The following is a 24,547-nucleotide window of genomic DNA, read 5'->3' on the forward strand; positions in this document are numbered from 1 at the left end:
ATATCTATTTATTCTCAGTGACTTAAACATTTATAGCTGCTGACTTCTGTCGTAAAATACACAGATAAAGTGCTGTGAAATTTAAATAACCAGACATGTTGATATTAAATTTTACATGCAAGTATCATAACTCTATTGAATATTTAGTAAGTAACAATAATGTGAAAGAAATTATTAGAGGCCTCTGCACTCGGGTATTTTCAGAATGGTTATTGTGCATTAAAAAGATTAAATAAACAGTAAAACTAGCTTGTACTCTCCCATAGTTAAATGTTATTAATTACACAAGAAGTTTTCTTAGTAAAAGATCATTCACTGAAAGCCAAAGTTAGAAAATCTGAACCATAAAATTCATTTCCTATTTCCTGTAATGTAACTTCTCTGTACCTAGGTCTGTTTAGTTTTAAATAAAATATAAGCATTTGCACCTGTGCTTTCTATATACATCTTATGTAAAGACAGGCATAGAGATCAGAGTGTGAATCAAGCTCCATCTGCAGAAAGTGGAAATGGGTGGTGTGTCAACATTCAAAAGAGGTATGTCTGGATTATTAAAATGTTGGAATGTTAAAATAAAATACTAAAATGCAAATTTTAGGGGGGAAGGTATAGCTCAAGTGTAGAGCACATGCTTAGCATGCAGGAGGTCCTAGGTTCAATCCCCACTACCTCCTCTAAAAAAAAATAAATGAAGAAACCTAATTACCTCCCCTTCAATAAATAAACAAACAAAGTGAAAATAAAATAAAATATAAATTCCACTGATTTTATGATACTTCTATATTATTTTAAAGTATTTCATCTGCTAAAGACTGTCACTCAAGAAATTATACCATAAAAAGCACCAACTTTAATGAAAAAGTATATTACCTTTATACAAATAACATAAATAAAGAGAAAAGTCAGACTAATTCATTCTTTCTCTATTTCTTTGAGTGGATCAGAATCGGGGGGAAAGAAAAAGACTCACCTTTGCCTGCTGGCTGAGGTACTGCAAATCCAGGCAATAAAAAGGGTGCCCCTGTGGTAATACCAGCTGGTTTTAGTTCACTGACACCATACGTTGTTAGGGAAGTTATCAGATTAACCAGGTCTTTCAAGGCATCTTTGGATTCTGCCTCTTTTGCTTGTTCCAACCTAGGAAAAGTGTGATTTAGCAAATATTTTCTCTTGTATTTTCAAATTTAATACAGACATTTTCAGTTTTATATGCAATAAATGAATGTATAGAGTACCACAAGAAATTTCTTCTTACATTATTCCTATATAAAAACAAACTATTTTTATTAAGTCCATTAATTTTATTATAAGGCATTACACTATACTTGAAATAAATTATTATCTATACTCAGAAGACCTGATAAATACTGATTTTGCCAGTAACAGTGTTATTTTAGGTAATTACTAATCTTTGGTAGAAAGACTATATAACATTAAAGGATTAGATTAAATATCTCTAAAGTTCCCTAAGGTTCTAAGATGATAAAAGTTTCACTGTTTACAATCAAAAAACGTATTAACCATTTCTTTTCTAAGAAATTTTCTGTTAACAACTTTAAAAGTGAATTCCTTGGGAAGATTTGCAAGAGTTTATCTTTATTTCATTAATTAAGTCAGATACTCTCATTAGAGTACACTTAAGTAAAGCTGAGAGTCTAACAACTTTTGAAAACAATCTTAATTTCTTTAAACTAAATGTGGAAAGTTTCATTTTAACAATTATTTTCATGCCATACACAGAATATTGTAACCTTTTTTTTCCTCCCACTTATGAGTGTTGTGTACATGGCTCTCCATGGTAGTATAAACTCACCATAGGTATGCTTTTAATGGCCATAAGGAGCCAACCATGGCTTTGGGGAGTGGAGAGTGGGACAGCTAGTAGAAATCAGAATACAGAAGCACTAACATACATAAAATTTTGTCCACATTTAGAATTTTATCTTTAGGATCAACAACCACAAGTGAAATTATTGTGTCAAAGAATATCAACATTTTTAAGGCTCTTGATACTATCTGGTCAATCTGCATTCTCAAAGGATTTCATCAATTAGTAATGGGAAATGGTTATTTCATTAACTTTCATATATCCTCATTTGCAAATTAGGATATACATGCAAAGTTATATTCTTGAGGGTTGCCTAGTATTAAGTAATGGCAACTAGGTCAAACTGGTATTAAAAATAAAAAGTTTACAAAATAGTGCTGGTTTACAGTAGATCAAATGATTTAAAAATATTTAATGGTCTGGAAGCAACTAGTGAGACATAAGTATCTTCTTCCTAATAAACTTATAATCAGCCATTTTGCCAGTATCTGCACCAAACATTTGAGATGAAAGAGGAGGCTACTGAAAGATTTTTAGACTGACTAATTTGTTTTATACATACATTTGTAAGGTATTCATTCAATCTGCATAATTATTCTTGTTATTAACTACATTAATAATAACACTGGAGTTACTAATAAGGAAAGCCAAAAATATAATTAAGCAAGGAGAGTTTATACTTTAGGAAGATGTTAATTAGCTCATTTAAACTCCTCACCCTTTACTAAAGAGTGGATTTATTCTTCACATCTAACCACTGACTCCACATTTGCAGCTTCCATGTCCCAATCTAATGCTAAATTCACTTTGTACCCTCCTGACAGAACAGGAATAAAAAGAAGTGATTAAAGCTAAGATTAAATAAGTGATTGGTTGATTTCTTTTTTCCCATAACCCCAAACTACATCATTTCTTTTGCTGAAAAGACTGAGCAGACACTGAAAATAGAGTCTTAAATTGTAAGGTTTTACCTAAGCAAGAGATCACAAAGGAAATTATATCCTTGCCATATCCGAAAATCATCCAAAAGAGTTTGGGAAACATCACTGGAATCTTTGAGGAAACAAGAAAGCCCAGCAAACATTTCAACAATTTCTAGGGGAGACAGGTCATCTGACTGCTGCATATTCTGAACACATGTAGATAAACATTCTTTTTCTGTTAATAAAAAAAAAAATTTAAAGAATTAAATATATATATATAATTCATGTCAATTGCTTAAGAACATTTTCTTCATTCTTAACTGGTGTTTAACAAAACATTAAATGAGACATTAAATTTTAATGTATCTACAAAATACTGTAAGACAAATGTTACACATTCTAAAAGTAAACAGAAGATTCAAATTCACTGGGAAAGCTCTGCTTCGAAGTAGTAAACAAAGGGTAACACAGGAAGTGTTAAAATAAGTTGACATTTATTATCATTTTTACATCGTATTTGTTTTGTCATTAAACACAATGACTGCCTGCTGCCAAATGATATTTTTGATCTTTTATATTAATATAGTAAAAGGAAGAAAAAAAATTAAAACTATCTTTTAAGTCTAAGGAAAAAAATCTATTAACTAGTTAAAAGTTTAAATTAGAGTAAATACAGACCAGTGAGATATAGAAATTTCAGGAAATAAATTTTAAAATTATGTTTGTACTATATATTACTAGTTTAAGACAGTTAATACTGACTTTGGGGATTGTAGGCATTTCAAAGACTTCCCTTGCTTATCTTTAATAAAATGTATTTGTCTCAAGAAACCCAGTGTCACTTAACAAAAGCTAAGAGGATTTAACACACGAATAGAGGCAAGAAACGTTTAATGATGGACTGATGTCAGGCAAGTGAACAAATAGTTGTATTAAAAATTATTTTGAAAGATTTTTTAGTGAGATATATATATATATACACACACAAAAAAAAATACTACAAATGTCTATTTAGACATTTTAAGGGACAGTTGATACGTATATGAGCTAAAAAGAATGAACAATTTCTCCATAGTGCTGATAAAGAATCCACCTAATTTCATTTCTCTGCATCAGACTGTCTACTTATAAAATATCTTCAAGAAGACTTTTAACAATAGCATAGAAAAAAAGCCTTTTTTTTTTCCAGCAAGAGGAGAGAAGAACAGGCTATGATAAAGAAGACAAAGAACTTTCATTATATTATGATTGATCATTTACATGCTAATGCAATTATTTTAACTCTTTTAGATATCCATCATTTGGAACAAATGCGAATTTCTTACATTTGAAATGCCTCACAAATAAAAAATAAATTTTTTCTCCTGGCAAATATACTTTTTAATTTAAAATGGAATCTTTGGAGGACTGAGAGATAAAAATAAATCTGCCACCATGTGAGGGAAGAGAAAAGTAAGTGAAAGAAATTCAGAGGACCTAAAATAAATATGTTAACAGATATTCACCATGAATATACTTCACAACATTGACACTAAGACCGTGGCGGGATATGGTCATAAGGACTTCTCCGGCACTCTTCCTCCAAGGCAGGTTATAGGGAGGGCACCAAGAGGTTATTGCACTGAATAAAAGCTGGAGATCGTCTTTTTGAGCCAGCTCCTCCGCCGGAGAAACAAAACTGCAGAGTTTCACTAAGATCTAAAACAACAAGCAAAGAAAATACGTATATAAATAAAAGAATGATTGGTGAAAGGAAGGAGCTGGAGAAGGACTAGATCTAATTATTAAAACTTTCAAAAGTTCAGGGTCAGCACTGAGTAATATCACTAAAGCCACAATGATGAGTGCTCTAACTTTGGCAACATTAAAAAAGACATCTATAATTTAGAAGTGTTTTATGGTAAGACAGTTAACCACCCCTACTTTTATCTGCTTATTTTTTTTCAAAAAAACATTCTATGCTTACTATCTTCTCTTCACCATGTATTTTTGCATACTTTACCCTGAAATGGAATAAATCAACAGTAACTTTCAAGATCAACATTTTAGTTTTCTAATTTGGTTCTTTAATTCTTAGTTTGTCATAGGTAAAATGTAATTTTCTTCTCTAAAAGGGACAGTTTTAGGGAGACGAGGACGGAAGAATAGATCTTTAAAAACATTTTCAAATTGCTCTACCTTCTACACAAGTAGAAGGGGATATTAGAATAATAAAATCATCTTAATTCAGAAGTATCTTTTAATTATGTCTGACAGCCAAAAATCTTCTAAAGCATGGCTTTCAAAGAAAATTCAACATGTCTTAAACTCTGGAATGAGAATTTATTCCTTACCTATGATTTGCAAAATACATATTACATAAGAGTTTACAGCACTAAGGTTGCCTGCTACTTGGGGAATTCAGCTATCCTCGATGGATTTTTTTCTTTGAATCTCAATTTGGTGTCAAGAAAAGTTAACTTTTTTCTCTGTAATAAATCTTTTCATCTAAATATTCTTAAAAATATACAGAATGAATAAAATAGCTATAATTTATAAAATAATTATATTCTCTTAAAGTAAAAGTACTTCATGGAATTTGAGTATTTTAATATCTATGAGGAAAATGCTAAACAGAAAAAAGTATTTAAAATACCGTATTTTGTCCGAGAGAGCTAGGTCTTGCTTTTCCAATTTCTTTCAATGCAAAATTTTACTTAAATGTAAGATTTTCTCATTCACAGCTAACACATAACAGGAAAAAAAGATCAAGCATTCGGAGAAACAACAAAACATTTATAAAATCAGTAAGTACAAGCATCCTCCAACAAAAAAATACCTGGAGAAATGACTGGATACCGGATTTCCATTAATACATGTAGTATGTGTAACTTTTCCCATATGTGTCCAATTCAATAAAAAAGATACATGAAAAAAAGACAGCCAATTGTAGCCAAAAAATATATGCTCAGAAGGGTGTATTGCTGATTGTACTTTTTGTTGATTCTCACACTGCCCTTATGTGATTAGAAGGACAGATGATCATTTCTTTAATTTGTAACATAAAAACAAACCCCAAAATAAAATACTTATTTCCAAATCAAATCATGGTTCTCAAAACTAAGCTAGATTTAATTTTGTGATGTTGACTCTTAAGGTAACTAGTTCTTAATCTTCAAAAGCAAAAGGATTCTTATAAATAATCTAGTATATTAACAACAAAATATCAGAAAGAGAAATTAAGGAAACAATCCCATTTCCATTGCATCAAAAAGAATAAAATACTTAGGAATAAACCTACTGAAGGGGACAAGAGACTTGTACTCCAAATACTGAAAGATGCTGATGAAAGAAATTGAAGACGACACAAACAAATGGAAAGATATACCATGTTCTTGGATTGGAAAAATCAATATTGTTAAAATGACCATACTACCCAAGGCAATATACAGATTCAACACAATCCCTATCAAATTATCAATGACATTTTTCACAAAACTGGAACAAAAAAAATTTTTTAATTTGTGTGGAAACCCAAAAGATCCAAAAGGGCCAAAACAATCTTGAGAAAGAAGGATGAAGCTGGAGGAAATCACTCTCCCTGACTTCAGACTATACTACAAAGCTACAGTCATCAAGTGTATGGTACTGGCACAAAAACAGACACACAGATCAATGGAACAGGATGGAAAGTCCAAAAATAAATCCATGCACTTACGGTCAATTAGCCTATGACAAAAGAGGTAAGAATATACAACGGAGAAAAGAAAGTCTCTTCAATAAGTGGTGCTGGGAAAATGGGACAGCTACATGTAAAAGGATAAAATTAGAACATTCTCTAACACCATATAAAAGATAAACTCAAAGAAATGGATTAAAGACCTAAATGGAAGACCAGATACTATAAAACTCCTGAAGAAAAACATAGGCAGAATACTGACATAAATCACAGCAATTTTTTTTTGAATCAGTCTCTTACAGTAATGGAAACAAAAGCAAAAACAAACGGAACCTAATAAAACTTAAAAGCTTTTGCACAGAAAAGGAAACCATAAAGAAAATAAGAGAACCTACAGAATGGGAAAAAATATTTGCAAACAATGCAACCAACAAGGGCTTAAATTCCAAAATATATGAACAGCTTATACAACTCAGTATCAAAAAAACCCCAAACAACTCAATCAAAGAGTAAGTATAAGACCTAAATAGACATTTCTCCAAAGAAGACATACAATGGCCAATAGGCACATGAAAAGATGCTCCACATCACTAATTAGAGAAATTCAAATCAAAACTATAATAAGATATTAACTCACACAAGTCAGAATGGCCACCATTTTAAAAGTCCACAAAATGCTAGAGAGGGTGTGGAGAAAAGGGAACCCTCCTTCAGTGTTGGTGGGAATGTAATTTGGTGCAGCAACTATGGAAAACAGTATGGAGATTCCTTAAAAAACTAAAAATAGACTTATCCTATGATTCAGCAATCCCATTCCTGGGTATATATCCAGAGGGAACCCTAATTCAAAAAGATACATGCACCCCAATGATCGTAGCAGAACTATATACAATAGCCAAGACATGGAAGCAACCTAAATGTCCATCAATAGATGTATGGCCAGGGAAGTTGTGATATATATATATATATGTAACAGAATATTACTCAGCTGTAAAAAGGAAAGAAATAATGCCATTTGCAGCAACATGGGTGGACCTAGAGATGATCATACTAAGTGAAACCAGACAGAGAAAGACAAATACCATATATCACTTATATGTGGAATCTAAAAAGATGATACAAAATGAACTTCTTTACAAAACAGAAACAAACTCACAGACATAGAAAACAAACTTATGGTTACCAAAGGGGAAAGTGGTCAGGGGATAAATTGGGAATTTGGGTTTAATAGATACACCCTACTGTACATAAAATAGATAAACAAAGACCTACTACACAGCACAGGGAAATCTATTCACTATCTTGTAATAACTTAAAATGGAAAAGAATCTGAAAAAGATTTTATTTATATATAAATAAATAATGTATATATAACTGAAGCACTTCGTTGTATACCTGAAACACTATAAATCAACTATACTTCATTTAAAAAAATTAAAAATTAATCTAGTATAATCTTTTCAATTTATGAAATAGAAAACTGAAGAGTCTACATCTCATTCCTCTTCTGCCCCTACACTAACCACTTCTGTTTGCAGGAACTCTGTTATTAAGTCCAGCCAAGTGTGGCAGAGCAGTAATTGGCCACGTCAAAGAAAATGAAAAACAAAAACAAAACAAAACAAAAGAGTGCCTACATGAAGCAGTACCAACCGCTAAGGTCCCAGGAAACCATCTGTCACATAATATAAACATAGGGATTTCATCTCTCACAAACACTGTGTGTTCTGAAAACATTTAGTAAGTTTGTTTCCATTGGTTTTCTAGACAAAATGATGGAAACAACATCCAGCCTGTGGTGAGGCACTAAAAAGGGTAAGTGATGCCCTAAAGGAGCACATGACTAGGAGGCAGGAGAGCTGGGTTCTAATCACCGCCACGCAGCTGCTGCGGATCACAGCCACTTTCCATAACTGTAAATGACATGAGGAGTTTCATTTAAATTCTCTTTTGAGTTCATTTTGGCCTTAACACTCAATGATTCCAATACACTAAAATGAATCCCACACTTGGTTGAAAGTCAGCACCCACTGCTTTCAGATATAAGGAAAAAGTTTTTTTAAGCTTGAGAAGAAATCTTTGCTATATTTATTTAGTACTAAATACATAAAGCTAAGCTTCCATTTATTGCCTAAGGTATTAACTAGTTCTTCAGGAGGGCTTTACTGAAATAGGGCTCTCTTCTGGTTAGCAAAGACTAACCCACTACATTCGTCAGCAATGTCTTAAAGCAGCTTTAATTCCTATGTGATTTCTTCCTTTATTTATTCCCATCGTTTTTCTCATCTAATCTAACTGACAAGTCAGATAAAACTGAGTTTTAAGCCTGTTTCTGCCATTCACTCACATCATCATTTTTAGAGAAAACAAAAGCTCTGAAGTCACGGGCTGCTGTGCAAATTAACACGAGATAAGGGATGTTAACCACTAGCATGAAAGTACCTTAATAAATCAAGTGTTCAATAAATACTTGTTGAATTAGCATTTTATTGATAATCCTGTCTTTTCCTTTCTAAACTGCTTTAGTCTCCCTCTCCTCAACCTTTACTGCTAGACCTCAGCAAAGCCAAGTCATTCCTGCAGCAAGGCCCCCAGTCACAGGAGGTGCAAAGGTCAGCTGTACAGGGCTCTGCCTCACTACCGCAGACCCGCCATCCTCTCTGCTCTCTCATCCTACTCTCAGTGATGCCGGTGGTGGTGGCGGCGGCAACAGCAGCAGTCACAATTATTTACTAAACAATAAATATTTTTATCTCATGTCTATCATGTCTGAAGCAGAGAACCATAGCTCTGGGTATCATTTCACTTAATCCTCCCGAAACCCTTTAGGTAGGTGTCATCATTTTCATTTTAGAAATGAGAAATCTGCACTTTATTTCAGAGAACTGGATTCAAACAGGTGTGGGCTTTTTTTTAAAATTGAGGTGAAAACACATAACTGAAAATTTAATCATCTTAATAATTTTTAAGTATAGAGTACAGCAGTGTTAACTACATGCACGCTTTTATGCAACACACCTCCAGAACATTCTCATCGTGCAAAACTAAAACTCTGTACCACTGAACAACAATTCTTTTCCTTACCCCCGAGCCCCCAGCCCCCAGCAACCAATGCTCTATTTTTCAGTCTGACTACTTTAAACACTTATAAATGGAATCACAAAGTATTTACCTTTTTGCGTCAAACATGTATTTTTAAATACTGTATTTTCCTGTGGACAGATATTCAAATTTTGTAGTTTTGCTTGTTTTGAAAATGTTCTCCCAAGAAAGAGTATCAAAATGATGACAGTATTTCCAGGCTAGCTAACAAAGGTTTACTTAACCTGCTAATGCCACTTAAAGAAGAGTGGCAACAGTGGGAAAGAAGGGTTTTTATAGGCAGGGAGTAGAGGAGGTGGCAGAGGCCACTAAAATAAACTGTCTATTCTAAGTGAAATATTTATAGGCTAAGGACTTCCTATATATAGACAGCAACAAAATGGACTTTCTTGACATTAGAAGAAATATTACCCAAAACTTATAATGATAACCAATAAAAGTTTTCCTTGCTTAGTTCATTTTAGAGGTGTTTTTGCTGTATCAAATGTAATCTTAATAACTGAATGTCTGTTGAGAAACAAACTTGTTAATCCCTCACTCAAATATTTCTCAAAAGAAATGTGCACATTCAAGAAATGTGACCATTAGAAGAGATAAACTGAATTTATAATAAACAGTATGAAATACCATAGAAAATGGTACAGGCAGAGCATCTATTTAAGGAGTATACCTAGTGTACTTTAAATAGACTGGTACAGATGGCCAGGCAAACAGCACCGTCCATACCTGTACAAAAACTTTCTGGAGTAGTCCACGACGTTCTGCTAGAGGTAGCTCATTCTGTGCACCTCCAACTGCCTCAGGCACATGTGGAAGGTCAAAAAACAGATATAAACACTTAACCAGGGTGGAAGGCACTGACATCGTTGTCATGCAGTCCACGGTTTTCTGGAAAAAACAAACCGGTAAGTAAGTGAATAGACAAACAGATGTAACTGTACTTGGTATAGGTAAGGAAACTCACAAATTTTAAGCCAGAAAATTATTTATCAAAATAACTTTTTAAATGACTGGAAAAAATTTAAAATGACTCCATGCTGATGAATACTCATTTTCTGTTTGTCTTAATCAAATATTGAGATGTTTATTATTTATTAAGTTGAGGCAGCATGCTTCAAAGAACATAAGCTTTAGGATTTAGGAAAAAGAAACCTAACCATGAAATTGGACAAACTAATTTTACTAACTCTTTTTTTTCTCTCCTATAAAATGGATATAATGGTGCATACCTCTTAGGATTAATATGAGGGTTATATAAGATAATAAATGCAAAGATAATATTAAGTACTAAACTATATATTAGTAGTTGCTTTACTATCACTTTTATTTTATTCTTATTGTAGATTCCCAGGGTTGGAAGGACACTTGAAGGATACAGCCATCACTGGCACACAAAAATATTTCTACATTATTTTCAAAGATTACTAGAGGAAGAAATTTCAGGCCTTCTTTTGGGGAACATTTCAGTATTGTTAAGATGAATGCTATAATAATTATCAAAATCTTTCCATAGTGCAGTTTGGAATAAAAAGTTTTTCCATGCTGAAGATCAACAAATTAGAGTCATTTGTTGATTAGTTTATTAACCTTTCTATTGAATATTTACTGAATGCTAGGGCATGTCAGTCAGTGTGTTGGAAGCTGGGCATGCGATCGTGAAGCACCCCTGCCCTTCAGAAGACTGCAGTTACCAAGGTTTGCCAAAACCTGTAAGTTAACCTCTTAAGTGTAATAATGGTAGTACATTCAGACTAATATAAAAGGGAACAATCAATACTGCCAGGAGTGGAATGGAAAAGGGTAGGAGTTAAAATAAGAGGGGAAAGATCACCTGAGAGGGCATACAGGAGGTTGGGCCATATAGTATAGTATGTTTCAGGAACCTGAGTTCAAAGTTTCTGAAAAGCCAAAATAATAATGTCTAATCTTCAGTGAGTGTTTATTATAGAACAGACATAAGGCTAAGAACTTTAAATACATGCTCTCATCTAATCCTCAAGTCAACCACACAAGGTAGGTTCTATTACTGTATGACCCTCACTTTACAAAGGAAGCAGTTGAGGCTCATCACTTTCACACCCTGCCTCAAGCTAGAGAGCTGGTTAAGCAGTCCACAAGTGTGTATGCTGTGCGACCTGTGCATGTGGTTTCCCATTCTACTTTTACTTTATTTTGCTGGCACTGGGGACCTAATGAAGTGTTACAAACAAAGGAGTAATAGAACCAGATTTCAGAAAATTAGCTGATGGTAGTATAGATAATAGATTAAAGAGCAGGGAAGCGAGCGTAATTAGGAAACTAGCACAGAAAACCATGAGAGATGGGGCCTGAAATAATGCAGCAGCCAGGTAATGGGGAGGAGAGAGAGCTTAATGAACAATCTTTTGCAAGATCTGGCCCCTTTCTACATACCCACGATCACTTCCCTCCCGTAACACTCAAAAGCCCCTTGCTCTTCTCACCTACAATTTATTATTTCTAGGCCCATGTCTCCAACTAACTCTCAGTTCAAGTGTCTGTTCATGCCTGAAACTTTCCTTAATTCTTCATCTTTCCTCCTACCTTCACCTGCAAAATTTATAGCTCCCACATTTCTATTTTCACAGCACTACATACAGCCCATCATTGCATTTCATAGTATTATCTTCGTCCACCTCATCTCTGTCATCTACACTTGTCGATTCAGGACCATGCTTTAGTCATCCCTGTATCTCACTGCTGCCAGCAGAAAATGGCATGGGAACAAGTCAGCTCAAAACATAACACTGAATTTTCTTTTAAGATGCCTCTTTTTCCAATTGGATTATTACTAGCCAACCCTTCCAATTAAGCAAAATGATATGATTTTTCATTTTCATCTTACAATTGATAGATTAAAAGGTAATTGGCAATATTCACAATTCTAAGCAATTAGGTTACTCTTGATCATTGTACTTTTAAGGACGTCTATCCATCTGCGTATGTTTAAGTTAATACACATTTATGACTTTCCACTGTGTGTTAGGTTAGGTAGGACACAGCCTCTGCTCACAACTGAGGAAGAAAAATATAATACCTACAGAAAATAGGAATAAAATTTAGAAATGCTCCAATTATGCATTACTATTTTACATGTTATTCCAAACCAAACCAAGTTTTGGACAGTAATATAGAGAGGCATTGATAGCTACCATCAACAGCAAGTAGACTGGTATTTCGATAGTCACCGGGTACGGTCACAGATACTTGAAAACAATGGTCCACTTTAGGACTATCTGCAGGTTACTCAGGGTGAATAAACATCTCCTTTTGCCCTGGACTGAGGAATTCCTGGGATGTGGGCCCTCTATGCTAAAGCTCTGACAGCTCTAGTTCAATTAGGGCAAGTTGGTCTGACTCCTTTCTGATTTAAAAAAACAAAACAAACCAGCAAACAAAAAAGGAAACAAGCCATTCCAAAGGGGGAAAAAAAAACCAAGTGCTACTCACGTCGGGCTAGTAACTAGTTTCAGGATACGGTTAATTGGGAATACGCACTGCTTCTCCTGTGGCCTGTCAGTGGTAGTATGACTGGTGTCACAGTCACTTTCAGAAACTCCGTGAGGTGTTTGAAAGTCCACAGTAATTTAGACAATAGCCATTCTCAAGACCAGTATGGGCTTTGATAGGTAATTCTATTCTGGATTTTAGAAGGTTGAATAAACTTCCTTCATCCCCAAAACGTCACAGGTCAATAATCAGGTATCCAAACCGCACACAAATGATCACATGGCATATATATCATGACAGATGATTAAGGCTGGTTTAAAGGGGGAGGAGGGGAGGGCAATCTGCAGAATGAATCAAGTGGGAAGGTAATACATATTATCGTGAAAATGCCAATATTTCCTTATTTTCCATAAAAATTAGAAAAATTTTAAAGTATTTTACATGTGCCTTATTCCCTGTTAGCTAAGGGAACTTACGTGAATCTGAGGTGATTCTTCCTCAGCCAGAGTTTCCCTAACGTGGGTTACAGGAGTGTTGGGCTGGGCCTGTGGGGCTGGAGCTCCTGGGCCGCTGCCCTGTGGCCACAGGCAGGCCATCTCCTTGCCCAGTGTGCTGTACCAATGGTACCACAATCTGTGTGTGTTAGGACGTGACAAAGATAGAAAACACTGTTCTAAGTCAGGCATTTCCTCATGTGTACAATGGAAACATTAACCTCTTTATAGAGATGTTGTGAGAAGCCTGGAATAATGAGTAAGAAGAATTAGAAGAATACAATGATTACTGTAAAATCCTATTTGGATATGATAAATTTAATTTCATAAAACCCCAAGAGGATTGAAAAAAAAAAAAAAAAGAGGGTGCGTTGCCAAGCATGAAAACAAAGAACTCACCTGACCAGAGGATGCTAACAAATTAATTGTTGTCAGAAGCATCCAACCTCTACTGGCTTCTTCACTCTGATTGATTTCCAAGAACTGGACTATGGCCCGACTTGCAGCCTCTGTAAAACCAAAGGGAAATCATTAGTTGAGAAGAAATCACATATAAGGAAGTTCTTCCTTGAAACCTGCAAAAAAATAATCATTTACTAAGCATATACTTTATATCAGCCCTACTACATGCTCAAGAGAGCAATGTTTTAATGGTATTCATAGATACCATCATATCAGTGCAGAATGTAAAAGTCAACCTATGTATTTTAGGAAAAGGTATATCACAAACTCGTCAAAAAGAGTCAGGAGGGAGGTGAAATTTGAGCTAAACTCACCAGGAAAACAAGTATATATGTCTGTCTAGATAGGGGGAGGCAGGAAGGAGAACAGAGATTAGGAATACTGTATTAAGACAAAAGTGTGGCTAGATGAATGAGCTAACTATGTACAGATCAAGATGAAGAACTGTAATAACACAGGGTTCACATTCTAGAAGAGCGTATGTTGAGAATTAGAGTCTAATATCAATAACAGTGATAGAGAATGTCTATTTATGAAGGAAAGTAAGCTAAGGGCTGTATCTGTATTTGACTCTTTGGACAAAAGAGAACATACGTAGTTTCTTGAGCAAAGTAGATGATGAAAGGATTATTCTAAAACTATTAATTTAGAGTGTTATGTATGGCAAACTGCAAGGGCAAAGAGACTGATGGGGGAAACAAATCAGGAGCTTGCCTCAGTGGTACACGCAAGAGGTGACTTGAACAGCTGACAGTAGGAACAGTGAGAGAGTCATTCATAGAACTGCAGTGTTGGAAGAATCCCTGAAAGTCAATTTAGTTGATTATGTTTTTAAAGATACGGAAAAATGAATAAATCCCTAACCATGTACTCTATCAGCACAGAGTTCATCGATTTCTATATTGATATAGGAGATGAAGTCAAGTCATCTTTAATTAAAATGAGAAGTCCACTCTGTTCACTCTAGACCAACACATTAAGTTACTAACATACACTAAACACACGTCATAAAGACGCAGGATGCATAATAAATAGAATTTAGATGACTTTAGGGGTGTTTTTTCCTTCCATTTAAGACAAACAAGACAAAAGTGTTTTTATCACATAAGTGAATTAATACGAGACTTACACATGGTACTGTGCTGTGCATATTTCACCTTTATTTACTTTCATTTGAAAGAACATTTTAAAAGGAAAAATTTTTAGATACCTTATTCTTACTGAGTCTTAACTATGTAACAAACACTGTTTTAAGTATTTGTAGATGTAACTCATTTAATCTTTACAAGAACCCTATGAGTTAATAGCTATTTTTATACCCCTTATTATAATATAAATTGAGAAATGAAGAGGATAAGTAATTTGCCTACAGTCAGGGATAGAACTTATATTCAAATCCAAGCTGTCTAGTCTGTAAGAGGTAGTTCACAGTAGTGATCTAAAAAAAAAAGGACTTACTGGAAAAGGGGGAAGTCAATGGAAGCCTGATTTGCTTCTGATATTCAGTATCTCCTAAGTGCTGAAATTACTGTATTCATATACTCACTGATTTATAGCCTCTTGCCCCTCTCTAGAAAATAAACACCATGGGAGCAGACTCCTGGTCTGCCTGGTTCAATGCTGCTCCCTGGTATGAGGCACACCACTGGCACTAAGTGGGTCCTCAATAAACATCTGTTAAATGAGTGAATAAATCAACCCAAGGAGATCAAAGGAGGACACGCTGAATTCAACTTCCTGAACATCAGGAGGTTTGGATTTACTACGGGCAACGGATTCCTGAAGGTTCTGAAAGGAGGAGTAATACAAAGAAAGCAATGTTTAAGGATGATTAAATAGAGAAGGGAGAAAACAAAAGACCACCACTGAGAAACCACCTTTAGCAATCATGGTTTAAGATCATTGGTAAAAACTGACCTGCAAATTTCTCCTGCAAGCAACAATGGACCTAGACATTTGCTAGGTAACAGGACCCATCCTTCCATGATAGGAATTAAATGTGTATATGAGGAAGACAGCTTCTTAATTGCCTAAAATTCTCAACCAAAGGCTGACATGCTATGCTTTCATTTCCTAGCTGTTTCATAATTAGGGAACTTTGGTTTTAAATTGTACATTTCCAGTTTCATAATCTTAAAAAAAAATACTTGTAATCTTCAAATTGATTATTTCACAGTTAAACCAATATAGTGAAATTCTATTTCATAAAGACAAAACAAAACACTGATTAGTAAATGGACTGGTTAATACCAACTATGCCTTGCACAGAGGGGGAAAAATAGATTTTGAAAAATTAAACCTGCTTTAAGAGATAAAGTTATCCTGGTATAGAACTTAGAAACCTATAGATATGACACATTCTGAGTGACTCTGGACATTTTTGGATATTACTTAACACTACTAACATTAAAAGAAAACTGGACAAAAGTGTATTTTCATACATATTTCATACATTTTCATACATATTTCAATTACCAATTATAAACAATGAATGCCAATGGTTACTTTGAGAATCAAAACACCAAACATGTACTCTTGGTTTGAAACAGTTCTATTTATCTGATCAATGGCATTTATACAAGTATGTGGTTTCTTTTATTTTGGCTGACAATGAACATTAAGATATTCCTCAAGATAAGACAATTTTTTAAATGTTCTATTTGTTATTAAACAACAGTTCAATAGATTGCTGAGCTGATCAAATGAGATAATACACATGAAAATCAACTTTGAAAAAGATCAAGACAGTAAAATTACTAATGGTATCTTTAACAATTAAGCCAACTTAATAATTACAACTGTTGTTTTTGAGAAGGTGGAGAAGACCTAAGTTACATGAGCAATAGTGTATAATTACGTTATCTGACTCTGAATTGCAAGTTCATACAGATAAAGAGGTCTGGACAGAAGCTGTAGTTAAATGATATATATGGGAGAGACTGAAAAGTCTCACTGACAAAATAAATCATCTCTGCGTAACAAATTACAAACGTAGTTCAGAAGAACTGTTTTACTGTCACCTGCTAATTTCAGTATGTTGCCATTCAAACAGCTTAATCGGATCTCCCACTTAACTTTAAATGAGTCAAGGAGCTCATGGTAAAAGGATACAAATTTAGTGCTATCTTTAAAAAATTACATGGACTAAAAAGTAATTTTTAACTTTTATGAATCACAGAATTTCTTAAAACTTTGAAAGAAAAACATTCCTAGTCAAAGAATGTTGTATTAGTCTTTTAATTTCACTAATACTTAACAAATACATATTTAAATGATGATTTTACTTAAGGTTATGAGAATTAATAAAAGAAATGATCAATATTAGCCCATCTTGAGAGTTGCCAATCATTTGATTTAAGCTTCAGCTTTCATGCTGCATTTCAGTACATACAGTTAGATGCAAAAACACAGAAGGGGAGTTAGGAGAGCTCATTATCAGATTAAATAAGAATAGAACACAGACAATTTTAAAAGAAATGTATGTTCCCAGCCTACACTGAATAAATTAAATTAGACAGCATTCAGAACAAGCAGAACACAAAACCTGTTAATTCTAAGTGTAGTACAACAGTTTTCTTTTGCAAAGTCCATTTAAAGCATAGTCATTTTCAAACTTATGCTTCAGGCTGATTATGTGAGACACATTAATAGTATTACACTTATTTCATTAATGAAAAAATCAAGCCCTAAACACCCCTTCCCACCTCCCTCCCCCCAAAAAAAAACACTTCCACAAGTTAGTCAGTAAAATAGTATTAGGACTCAGAGCTTCCATGCTTCTTTCTGTTTGATAATACATAACCACACCTTGGGAATGAGATTACCTGAAGGTGTTGTGCCTTTGAAATCCTTGGCAGACAGCGGGGCACACTGTTTTTCTGTTTAAAAAAAAAGGCCAGGTTGTCTAATTGGGGATTCACTACATTATACTAATCTCGCCACAAGATGCCAACTGTGGTCAGCATCACCTGGCTTCTACGGCACTGGGCCTCCGCCCAGTGGGGAATGCACCACTGGGCACTACAGTGGCACCCAGCATGCAGAAAAGTCATTAATAATAAACTGAAGATACTATTTTTACACAGGTAGAATTTTCTGCTTCAATGATGTAAATCAATCATGTGCCGTTAGAATCAAGAAGATTGAATGGCTGAACACAGCAAATAAACAGAAAAGACGAAGAAGAGTCTTAAGCCATACCTTGTACACAATATGGCCACAAAATTATTTATTTTCTCAAATTAGTTGAGAGAGTCACTACATATACTGAACAAAATCACAGGGAGGCAATAACCAAGAGAGAATTAAGGGAGAGAAAACAGAACAGTGACGTTGCCCTAATGTATTACACATCAGTCCACATACTCATTTTGCATGTTGATATACCCAAAACATTCCATTTTTACTAATTTCTGACAGATAGATTTAAATAACAGAATTTCAGGTAAGTATGGTTCCTACTGAGACATCTACAATCCCTGTTAGAAGTGACCTGGTAAAAAGACTTGATGTGTGAATGGGGATCAGGTAAACAGAATAACAAGTATTTCACATCAAATTCAGAGAAGTCCTGGAAAAATAATCTTGCTCTAAAGTGCAACACATAGAGCCAATTTTTAAAAGAATAATAAAGGGTTCATTTCATCTGCTTTTTTTTCTTGGAGAACATTATATGCATGTAAATTATAACAAAATTACTTTCAGTGAGAACTTCCTGTGAAATAAATAGTTATGTGAGGTATTGAAAGCAGCCCAATTCACAGAAGCAGAAAGTAGAATGGTGGCTGCCAAGGGCCGGGAGGAGAAAGAAATGAGTTGCTGATAAGTGTGTATAAAGTTACAGTTATGCAACGTGAAAAAGTCCTGGAGATCTGCTGTCCAATACTGTACTTTTACAATTACCTGTACTGTACATTAAAACATTTGTTCACAGGGCAGTTCTCATGTGATGTGTTTTTACCACAATAAAAACCAATTGATCAATCAGAAAATCAGAATGGGATATGCAAGAGGAAAGATGATTCAAGATGTACCTAGATCAAAATCTAGAATTTTTTACCAAAAAAATCAAAAGATCAAAAAACCTCCAAAAAAGTACTTTTTGGTCACAACACTGATCAAAAGAAATTTCCAATGTTCAAGGCTTAAAATGAAAGAAGAGGAACAAGGATTCCAACAGCCAGAGTTCTTCAAGGCTGCCTGGGAAGATACTTCAAAACTATTTTCTCTCTTAAACACCAGGAAGCTGGCTTTTCTAACATTCCCAAAACATTAAGCGGAGGGAAGGGAGGGCACAGAGAAATCCCATCAAAATTAGTAAAAATTTGTTGAGCACCTAATCTGTGACAATCATTCTTTCAGGTGAACAGAGATGAACACCACAGACAATAAAACTAAATAAGTAAATAAACAAGATACTTTCAGATGATGACAAAGCTCTGAAGGAAGTATTTAATGTGACTGAATAAATTACTAACTGGTGTGGATAAAAGTGATTAGGAAAGGTTTCTCTTGTGGAGGTAAAACTTACACAAACTAAATTGAATCTCACTGGATTCTAAAGTTAATGAATTTCAAAAGTTTAAAACTGAAAATTACTTGGAATTACATGATGTGAAAAATATATCTTCAAATACCTGGCAAACAAGATGTCATCAATAGAGGAAGGCAGATGAAGGAAGGCCACAAGGGGTTTCAGGTACTACGTCTGCAACTTCCTGTGAGTCCATAATTATTTCAAAATAGGAAGTTTAAAAAAAACACAAAAAACTTGTGTAACTCTTACTGTAATTAACAATGAAACATATCCTCCATTTAAGACACTGTCCATTATTTCTAAAAAACTGCCTTATAAAGATGTATGAAAATGAATGTATGTATGTATATGCATGACTGGGACATTGTGCTGTACACCAGAAATTGACACATTGTAACTGACTGTACTTCAATAAAAAATAAATTAATTTTAAAAATTGCCTTATGCAAATAAAATTGTAAAGGATTGAGGAAAACAAATCTCCAATGTAGAAAAATGTTTTTCTACAAACATGCAGATTAGGTATTTTTAAAGACAGCAACAGAAAGGAGAGTATAAATAAATTCTGGAACTTTGAAAAAAATCTATGGATGTCACTCAAGAAAGAAAATGCAATGAGAGGAGCCAACATATGAGAAAGAAATTTCCCTTCATACTATCTACTTGAAATAGCTAAAAAGGCACAAAACACACAACTCTAAAATTTAAGACCAACTTCCCATTTCAACAGGAGGATGCAATCCCACTTTGGGTGGAGCAGGGAGAAGACGGGCAGGAAGATTACCTTAAACTATCTTAATCACCTCTCCTGGGACTTGCTTCAAGGACTGCAAATATAATTAAAATTGTCTCACTTTAAAATCCATATATCAGTTCATATAATGTCCTGTTTCTGATTAAGAGATTTTTGTCCTCAATCTAAAAATACTTTAATGGCTGTTTCTCCAAAGACTCCATATGGGCCCCAGATAAAGACAGAAGTTTGAGCACATGCGTTTATCTCCTCTCTCCTGAAACCCCACTGCCATGCACTGAACTGTGCTCCCAGCCCCAGATTCATATTTGAAGCCTAAACCCCTAATGCGATGGTATTTGGAGGTGGAGCCTTTGGGAAGTAATTGGGTTTGGATGAGGTCACGAGGGTGGGGCCCTTGTGACGGGATTAATGCCCTTATAAGAACAGACACCAGAGATCTCTCCCCTCCAGGCGAGACCACCCTGAGAAGGTGCATCTGCAAGCCAGGAGAGATCTCACGAGAAACCAGTCATGCAACACCCTGATTCTGGGCTTTCAGCATCCAGAACCGTGAACAGAAATTTCTGTCGTTTATGCCACTGGTCTATGATATCTTGTGGCAGCCCAAGTAGACTAACATGCCAGTAAAACTATTGTTTAAAAGGATTTTTTAAAAAGTATAAACCCATAAGAACAAAGAAAACAGAAAAGGTAAAAGCAACAAAACTTTGGATTCTAAAACAGCAGAGAAGTCAGTGGTAACTGATTTAGCAAATTCTAGAATCTTAACTTAAAGCAAGTGAAAGGAAAATAGAAAAGCAAATTACTATAAGAGAACCTCCAAGAGGCTCAGAATTGGTACCTTCAGAAGCAGAAGTAAATGTGGGACTGTACGCAGAAGGACTGCTGAAGAATGTCTAAGAGCAGCTAGACCCAGATGCCCATTACTATGTGGGTACTAGACTGGAGATTAATTCATTGAATAGAAAAAGAGAGGGTGTTTGGATTGAGATGGAGGAGGGACAGACAACGACATCACGTCAGGCACAGTTGTGGTCTCATCATGAAGATAAAATAGATGCTTATGTACTAAATGTTAAGTAAGGGTCCTCAGACCTTTCTCCAACTTGGCTTCTGAACTGTTCAGAGTCAGCTATATACTAAGTAAAGATTGGATATTCTTCTGTAGGGACTCTGCCTAGCTCAAGGGAAAGATGGTCAACAGAATGGCCCAGCAAGATGACCCTGGGCTGAGGCCCACATCTGCAAGCTCCACCCACAATTACAAAGCTACCCTACAGCTTTCCAAGGATGACACACGTGAGGGCATTCTCTAATATAAAAGACAGAGACAAAAACAAATTAACAAAAAAGTCAACCTGAAAGAAAGAGACTATTTAGGAAGATAAAAATCTGAAAAGAAAAGAAACGGAAAAAAAATTAAAAAGAAAGAAAAAGAAATCTCAGAGAATTAAGAGAATCCATGAAAAAAACATACCAACAAAAAAGAAAAAAACTAGAAATTAAAATTATAATGTCACAAATGAAAAAGAAACTTATAGAAGGGAAAACTGAAGAGCTCTTTTAGCAACTAGATTTAAAAAAAATAAATATAAAATAAGACAGGAAAGATTAAAAAAACGATAGTGACAATCTTAAGGATACATGTGATGAGAAAGAGAAAACAGAGGGGAGGATATTATTACATAAATAATTCATAAACTTTCTCAAAATTAAAGGATATGAATTCCCAGACTAAACTAGTCCAATTGAGTACTCAGTATAATGTATAAAACAGGTCCACTCCAAGGCATGTTATCATGACATTTTAGAACAGGAGGGCCAACAAGAGGATTCTAAATTTTCCCATTTTTAAAAAAAAATGAAAAGAATAGAAAAGAAACAGGCCACAGACAGAGAATCAAGAATCTGGGTAGCTTTAGATTTTTCAATACCAATGTAAGAATCTAGAATATGATGGAAAAGTAATTTTTAAACTCTGAGATAAAATGACTTCCAACCTTGAATCTGATACCCATTGAAAGGAGGATAAATGCAATGGAAGCTGTGAGATTTTCCAAAATAACCCCGAGAGGTCACCCTGGGCTGCCCAGAGAAGGACCCACTGACCATGTACCCAGAGGTACTGCACCTAAGCTCAATTTCCCATGACACTGGTAGCTTCCATTCTCTGTAGGAGGGCCTGCAACTCCCCCTGTGCCCACAAATCTCCTGAGGCTTAACAGCTAGATTTCTCAAATAACTTCTGTAAACATCCAGTAAGTACTCAAATCCAGTACTCAAACAGCCTCCATCATGAACAGTCTGCGTTTCTTCACCGATGAGATGGCAGTCATGCTTGGATTTTAGGATGGGGTATGCCAAGCACAATTCTCTGTGAGAAAATGAGGGTGAAGGACTTGTGACTTCTTTTCCCTTGCTGAAGCTTGGTTTTCTAAGTTTCCCTTTTCTGCAATAAAGTCGTCCCATATGACGTGCTGGAGTTTGTTCTGAGCCCTGCTACCTGAAAACTTGTCAACTTGAACGTTATCACTTTCCTTGGTGAAGGGAAAGGAACTCATTTTAATATAGCAAGAGTCAAAGAAATCTTCACTCACGACATTTCTAAAAACAAAATCCAAAAACCAAAAATGGTAACTCCCCTGCATCCTTTCTCAGGAAGCTGTTGAACAAGACACTTTACCAAAACTGAGGAAGTTAATTTGAGAAAATAGATGACATGAGATTCAGGAAACAGAGGCTCTATCACAAAGAAGCGGAAAGGCATCCCAGGATGACATGAGAGAAGATGCAAACATGACAGCTATCCAGCTGGCTTAGGGCGCAGCTACTACAGATTAAGGCAGGCCAGAAAGTTCTGTAAGAGTTACTTGCAAGAAGATGAAACTGATACAGTATCTGATGTCTTCAGTCATATTGAGGGGAGGTTCAAGAAAACAGAGGAGTAGGGGAAGATTTTATGAAGAAAATATTGAAAACTAGTTTTTTTTAAGGCAATTATTAACTCTGATAGAGGTGAAAACGTTTTCAAGAAAGGAAAAGTAAACACAGCATACCATATTGCTCATCTTTGTCTAGTATTTTAACTCACAATAATATAATGAGGGGGAGGAATAGCTCAAGTGCTTAGAGCACATGCTTAGTATGCATGAGGTCCTGGGTTCAATCCCCAGTACCTCCTCCAAAAATAAATACATCAACCTAACTACCTGTCTCCCCAAAATAAATTTTAAAAATAATGATTACTAATCTAGTCAAACTATGAGAGGATGATATGGGGGTAAGAAGTGTGCATCTGTGGGGTAGCAATGGTTAGCTTAAGAGTAAAAGTCTCATTTTCTCCTGTGGGAAGTCAGAAGATAGTGTCTAAGTATGAAAAATCAAGAGCACACACTGTAAGCATGTGACATAGAGATACACACCAAAAACAGGTTAAGAGAGGTTAAAAAGTGCATCTCAGGAGTAGAAACTAGGGATGAAGCAGGATAGTGAAAAGGAGATGCTGTTTTTAATAATAAGCCTTTTAACTATTTGACCATAAAACCATCTGCCCATATACTTTTAAAACTGAAAATAAAAAATAAAAAAGTAAGATTAAATAAGATTACATAACAAGGCATTACTGTTATTATTAGAAAAATAATAATTTGATCTGTGGAAAAGATAAGTGATTTTTGAAAAAGATAATAGAAACAAAATTTAAATTATTGATTTCTCAAATGTTTCAGTAAGAAAGCTATCACTCAACCATTACAAAACCAAAACAGCAAGTTACAAATTAAGATAAAAATCACTCATACATGTTGCTAATTTAGAAAATGACTAATGGTAATTACAATCCAAAAAGCTTATTTTAATCTTGATTAAAAGGGATGCTACTCTATGAAGTTCAAAATTATCTAATTATGAGAAAAAATATTCAGGCAGCATTTATGAAAGGCCTACTATGTAAAGCACTGTGGTAACGACTGTACTTACATAAAGACTCCTAAATAGTTCATGGTCTAATTGGAAGATAGAGAAACATACACAAATACCACTCGTGAAGCTGAGTAGTTAAGAAGAGAAAATTTTTTCCTTGATTAAGGGAATCAAGAAACATTCTGTCTAGGAAGTATGACTTAATTCAAGCTGAGAAGATTTAGATATATTAAGATGGGGTGAGATTCTCCTCCTTGGGTGAAGCATCACAAGCAAAGGACAGAAGGAGGCATCGACATGTTTCGGAGCGCAAGCTACACAGTTTGCTTGAAATACACAAAAAAGAAACAGGAAACCAAAAAGGGTAGATGCACACACACAAAATACATACACATATA

General features: G+C 34.8%; 1 protein-coding gene across 7 annotated transcripts in view; it reads right to left on the bottom strand.

Annotated features, from left to right (window-relative positions):
- The window catches only part of WDFY3 (WD repeat and FYVE domain containing 3), a 242,829-nt gene that overhangs the window by 123,915 nt on the left and 94,367 nt on the right, over nucleotides 1-24,547 (bottom strand). For 5 of the 7 annotated variants that reach the window (XM_074346631.1, XM_074346601.1, XM_074346639.1 and 2 more), the window contains 6 exons: nucleotides 17,760-17,813; nucleotides 13,873-13,982; nucleotides 10,238-10,399; nucleotides 4,257-4,449; nucleotides 2,800-2,986; nucleotides 971-1,137 (listed from right to left, as the gene is read on the bottom strand). In XM_074346631.1, the coding sequence (XP_074202732.1) occupies nucleotides 971-1,137; nucleotides 2,800-2,986; nucleotides 4,257-4,449; nucleotides 10,238-10,399; nucleotides 13,873-13,982; nucleotides 17,760-17,813 (873 nt within the window). The remainder of the gene's footprint in view (nucleotides 1-970; nucleotides 1,138-2,799; nucleotides 2,987-4,256; nucleotides 4,450-10,237; nucleotides 10,400-13,872; nucleotides 13,983-17,759; nucleotides 17,814-24,547) is intronic. The other 2 variants (XM_074346645.1, XM_074346624.1) reach the window with 1 other exon arrangement.

Source organism: Camelus bactrianus, chromosome 2 (genome assembly GCF_048773025.1).
Source record: "Camelus bactrianus isolate YW-2024 breed Bactrian camel chromosome 2, ASM4877302v1, whole genome shotgun sequence".
Lineage (NCBI taxonomy): Eukaryota > Metazoa > Chordata > Mammalia > Artiodactyla > Camelidae > Camelus > Camelus bactrianus.